At 42.5% G+C, this 6,073-nt stretch overlaps 1 protein-coding gene across 1 annotated transcript in view; it reads right to left on the bottom strand.

The window, feature by feature from the left end:
• The window catches only part of march1 (membrane-associated ring finger (C3HC4) 1), a 54,022-nt gene extending 48,670 nt beyond the window's left edge, over nt 1-5,352 (bottom strand). The window contains exon 1 of the mRNA XM_037689841.1: nt 4,991-5,352. Coding sequence (XP_037545769.1) covers nt 4,991-5,071 — 81 coding nt within the window. The 5' untranslated portion in view covers nt 5,072-5,352. The remainder of the gene's footprint in view (nt 1-4,990) is intronic.
• Between the last annotated feature and the right edge of the window lie 721 nt (nt 5,353-6,073).

The raw sequence follows: 6,073 nt of genomic DNA, 5'->3' as shown, positions 1-6,073 counted from the left end.
TCCTCAGTCTGAGGAGCTGTATTCAGCTCAGTCTCTTAAATAGCACCGTCTCAGGGTGGATCAACCAGTTTTGCTGCTGACAACCAAAACCAGCTGATCACATGCTCAAGAAGGACCATCAGCATAACAATGGATCATTAGCACACTGATGGCTGTTTACTACTCACAGAGGGCTGAGTGATACTAGCAATCACAGCATTGTAAGAGGGGGACAGTTGAACCCGGAGGCCTCCACCCCTGTTTAATGATGGACGATTTCTTTTCACAAAGATGGCCTCCTTTACTCCTCTCTCAAAGGTTGCACCAAGTAGAATTCCTCTGGTGGAGATGATCACAGCCACAGAATCAGCCATCCGCAACAACAAAATTAAAGAGGCTGAAGCAGAACAGCTCAGAATCAAAGTTTCAGCCTGCCTCAGCAATGCCAAACCACCACCTTCCAACATCAGTAGAGAGGAGAGGGATGCACTCACCACTCTTAGCAAGGACAAAAACATCATCATTCTCCCAGCAGACAAAGGAAGGTGCACAGTGATTTTGAACCAGAAAGACTATCATGAGAAAGTTATGACACTCCTTAGTGACTTAACCACTTATGAACCTCTGAAAAGAGATCCAGGAAGTGGTTACAAGAAAAAGTTAATAGATTGCCTGAAAATTTTGGAGCAGGACAAGGCTATTGACCGTTTTCTGTACCACAGACTGTACCCAGGGGAGGCCACACCTAGTCTGTATGGTTTACCTAAAATCCACAAACAAGGTGTACCTTTAAGACCAATTGTTAGTATGATTAACTCTGTCACTTACAATGTTTCCAAATATCTGGCGTCTGTACTCATCCCTTTAGTTGGCAGCTCAGAACACCACATACAGAACACCATGGACTTTGTGGACAAGGTGAGGGATGTCATCATGGAGACTGATGAAACAATGGTCTCTTTTGATGTCACATCACTCTTTACGTGCATTCCTGTTGATGATGCAGTAGAGGTGGTCAGTTTAAAATTAACATCAGACACCACTCTGAGCAGCAGGACCACACTTTCTACAGAACAACTGTGTCAACTCTTGAAACTGTGCCTGCAGTCAACCTACTTCACATATGGGGAGCAATATTATAGGCAGAAACATGGGTGTGCTATGGGGTCTCCAGTTTCTCCTATTGTTGCCAACCTGTACATGGAGGAGGTAGAAAAGAGAGCCTTGACGTCCTTTTCAGGGACACCACCAAGTCATTGGTTCAGGTATGTTGACGACACCTGGGTTAAAATTAAATCTCAGGAAGTCCAACATTTTACTGACCACATCAACTCTGTGGATAAATACATCAAGTTCACACGAGAAGATGTAAAAAATGGCAGGTTGGCTTTCTTGGACTGTGAGGTCTCAGTCTCTGATAGAGGACATTTGCAAACTGAGGTGTACCGCAAACCCACACACACAGACCAGTATTTGCAGTTTGACTCCCATCACCCTTTGGAGCACAAGTTAGGAGTCATCAGGACTCTGTACCACAGAGCAGACAGCGTCCCCACTAGCTCAGGAGCCAGGCAGAAGGAGAAATCCCACACAAGACAGGCTCTAGAGCAATGTGGATATCCTAACTGGGCCTTCCTGAAAGCAGAGAAGAAACCCAAACAGGACTCCAGTCAGCCAACAGGTGAAAAGGAGGAACCCAGACCCAGACCAGTGGTCATTCCATATGTTGAGGGAGGATCAGAGAAACTGAGACGTTTATTTTCTAAACATAACGTCCCAGTGGCTTTTAAACCCCAAAATACATTACGGCAAAGACTGGTTCATCCCAAAGATCCAGTCCCCCGGCACAAACAGAGCAATGTTGTGTATGCTGTTCAGTGTCAGGAGGGCTGTGATCAGTCTTACATCGGGGAAACAAAACAGCCACTGGCCAAAAGGATGGCCCAGCACAGAAGATCAACATCATCAGGCCAGGACTCTGCGGTCTACACTCATCTCCAGGCCAGCGGTCACTCTTTCAGGGATGAAGATGTTCACATCCTGGTCAGAGAGGAACGATGGTTTGAGAGAGGAGTAAAGGAGGCCATCTTTGTGAAAAGAAATCGTCCATCATTAAACAGGGGTGGAGGCCTCCGGGTTCAACTGTCCCCCTCTTACAATGCTGTGATTGCTAGTATCATTCAGCCCTCTGTGAGTAGTAAACAGCCATCAGTGTGCTAATGATCCATTGTTAGGCTGATGGTCCTTCTTGAGCATGTGATCAGCTGGTTTTGGTTGTCAGCAGCAAAACTGGTTGATCCACTCTGAGACGGTGCTATTTAAGAGACTGAGCTGAATACAGCACCTCAGACTGAGGAAGTCTCTCGGATGAGAGACGAAACGTTTCTACATTTTTTTGTTGATTTGCTTTGTTTTTTTTTTTTTTTTTTAATGTCCAGAGGACCAGATTTAACTTTTTTAGATAATGGATGGATGGATATATATATGCATAAATATTATTTATATTTATATAAATATAAAACAATAAGCTGTGAACTATTGGCTATATTTGCAATATGAAATGTGCTTAATTTGGGAGCACCCAATGGTGTGATTTACTTTGTGAATTAATTGACATGAACGGTAAGATCGCTCCGCACATGCGGAAATGTAACCCAGGGCGAGCTAACCTCTGACAAACAAAATCGCTGTAATGGCAAAGTTAGTGAAGCTCACAGTGTTACCTGAGATATTTCTGCCTTATCAGCCAGTAAGGGAATCCCCCCCCCCTCCCTTCTTTCACATGTTGTGTGTCAGACCTCAACAGAAGCTACATGCACCTGGCGGAGGGCGCTCACTCCCCGCAAATGGACGATAGGAAACCTATATGTAGGCTAGACATGATCTATGAAATGATGAATTTTATTTTTTTGAAGGTGGATGTGGGGCCAGGTGCTCTTGCCTCCCTTGATGAGATGTTGCCCTGGGCAGCTGCCTATATCGACCAAATCAGAAACCACCACTGGAGGACTGGTATCTGAAAGATATGAGTTGGACGAACTGAGTGTGGCCAAAAAGACATGAGTGAAACCAAGCAAGGGGTGTGTGGGTGATGCCAGTGGGTGATGCCAGTGGGTGATAATCTATTAAGAAGGATGTTGTGGAAGATGAATAAAAAGACTACATTCACATCAAGGAGGATGAGGGAAAGTAAACCAGAATTTGCTGCCATGCGAAGAGCATTTGTGATTTTCAAGACAGCAGATTCACAAGAGAGTAAGTGAAGTACCTGCTTCCATTTTGGTGTGTGGCTACATCTAGGCAAAAAAAAAAGTTTACTTTCAAAACTGGGTTGCCATGTCAAAATCTAAGATAGCTGCCGCTATACATGTTTGTCCTTCTTGTGAGCTAGATAACTTGAAAAATAAGCAACATGCTGACTTTCTTTTTGGTGTGTGGCTACATCTAGGCATAAGAAATGCCACTATTAAAAATTTGGATGTCACGTCAAAATCCAAGATGGCCACCGCCATATGTGTATGTAAACCTACCACCCCTATCATTTAAGAAAACTGCTTTCTAGTCTAACACGGTTGAGTAAGGTCCTCTGGATGAAGAATCCTTCCAGCATATGGACAGGAAAAGATCAAGATATGTTTTCTAGTTTTTATATTGCTTAAAAGTATATTTTCCTCAATGACTGGGGTGGCCAAAGATTAATTTATGGTAACCAAGGCCACCTTTAGCCACCCACTGGCTCTGCCATCGAACCTGGTGGAGGATAAAATTACTTTCTCCACTCACCAAGATCTGTCACTCTGCCTTGCAGAAGCAAAAATAAAAATAAAACAACTACTTCTGTTCTTAGTGCACTCTTACCCACTTGAATATCTTGCACCAAAAACACTGTTCGCATTCCCTGTTCAACTCCAGTTCCAAAAAACACTCAACTTAAAAACTTCAAACATTCACTATTCAAATCCCTCAGCAATGGGGGACATTGGTGTACTGCTTGTTTATCTTTATATTAATAGCCAAGAGCAGAGAAGCATTACTGGTACATAAAAAAACAAGAAGATCAGACTCTGAGCAAGAAACCAGGACACCTAACAGGATGGTATTTATAGTCTTTATAGTGTGTGAATTGTCTTAGTTTAAAAATACATTTTAATCCATGATTAGATAACCTGCTCAGGCAGAAAAATACATCTTGTGTGCTGCAAAGATATTTTAAAAAAGCTATTCTTAGTAGCCTTATTTAAACTGCTGATTAAAACAGGTTTTGCATCTATAGCATCCTTTTGGGGCGAGGAATATTTCAACTTACTTTGGATAAGAGTAAAAAAAGAAAGAAAGGATCTATCTCTCTGGTTATTAGTGTACTGTATTGAAAAAAAGCCTACCTAAGTTAGAGCTTCCATTTTCAGAGTATATTTGTAGCTCAACTCAACTTTTTAGTTCTCAGATGATCTCAAGGGTCATCTTACTGTTTATATTGAATCCTTACTCTCAGACAAAAACCCTTGGCCTCATTTAATTTGAATGAAATGTGTGATGATGAGCAGTTAGTCAGCACAAAATGAAGCAACATTGATGTTCAGTTCATTGATATTCTGTGAACAGTGTGACATGTACAATGATTTAATGGGATGTAAAGTAATGTGGACTCTTATCCCAGAAGAAACACAGTGTGTTGCTGACAGATTAAAGCACCAAACGTCCTCATCAATAAGAAAACAGATAAGAAAATGCTGAGCATATCTGTAATTTAGTCCATTGGAGTGAGGAGAAAGTATCTCTAGCTGAAACTAAAGGGCGGTACTGTAACATGCCCTATACACTGTATATCCATGCTCCACTCAAAATCAGGAACTGATCAAAGAGCTCCTCCTTCTGATAACACCAACAAATTTTCTAGAAATCTAACCCACTTCTCTTTGGTTTAAAACTTTGACCACAAAAAAAGAAGCAAAAAAAGTGCTCACAGGAACTGTTGTGGTTTGACAACAGAGCCGCGAGGCCAGAATCTCACCTCATTCTTGTCTTTGGTGTGAGAAGTGCTCTTGCTAGTAGTCTCTCGTGCCGGAACCACAGTGATCTGTTGTACTGGCATGCCTCGGTTTCCAAGCAACGCTCCGGTGCTACTCCAACAGCATCCCCATCCCAATGCTCGTTTCAGTCCTCTCTCCCATCCGCGGGATCTCAGAAAAATGAGATGCTACTTTTGGATCGTACTTCTTTATCAGCCCAATCCAGGTCATCAGAGGAAGAGGGAACAGGTCACTGTGGCAACAAGACAGCTCCAAAGATGATGGGGTGTGAGGTTGTCATGACGACTGGGAAGCTATTCAACAGTGCACACCATGTCCTTCTCTTTCTCCCACGCCTTCAACCTCCTGCTGTGAGACAGACAAGAGGGGAAGAGTTGAGACGGAGCTTAGTAGTAAATAAAACAACAGGAAAACTGTGCAGTATCTGTGTCTATCTCAAAGGAGTGGGTCCAGGATCTTGTTGTTCAAGCTGTATAACAAGCATAAGGTCCACAAGGATTAGGGCTTAGACTAACCTCAATCTCCTCCTCTGACCAAGAGGGTGCAGCTAATAAGCTTACACAACTTTTGCACATGGACAGCACTCAATCACTCGCACACAGCGAGTGACTGAGTGCTCCATTAATAGGAGAATACTCAAATCACTAAAAGTCCACGCAGCATCTTAGCTAGCGTGCGACTGTACTGTGCACAGCAAGCTTAGATGCGTGAGAGAAGCAGAGCGTGCTCTGTTCACACCAGAAGAACTGCTGGTCAGGCTACTTCTTGTTGTGCCGTGCTCTCTAAAATAGTTATCGAATCAAGCGTTTACATGTGAAGGCACAGTAAACAGATGTTTAACAACCTGTTAAAAAACACCAGAATGCAGGAAATGGCATCTACTTTATTCAACATTTTCTGGGGGAGGACCAGAACACATTAAGTCCTGATACTTGGTATGACTACTGCTGTTATGATTCTGTTCAGTTTATGTAAAGAGTTTTCTGTAATAATTTGAATAAGTGTCAATACATTTATTATGTTCATTATGTGAATAGGTAAAGTTTTAATGTGGTTTTTGATGC

This window comes from Nematolebias whitei, chromosome 16 (genome assembly GCF_014905685.2).
Source record: "Nematolebias whitei isolate Nwh7 chromosome 16, NemWhi1, whole genome shotgun sequence".
NCBI classification, from domain to species: Eukaryota; Metazoa; Chordata; class Actinopteri; order Cyprinodontiformes; family Rivulidae; genus Nematolebias; species Nematolebias whitei.
The sequence above is the reverse complement of the archived record's forward strand: the minus strand, read 5'-3'. Positions and strand labels throughout refer to the sequence as shown.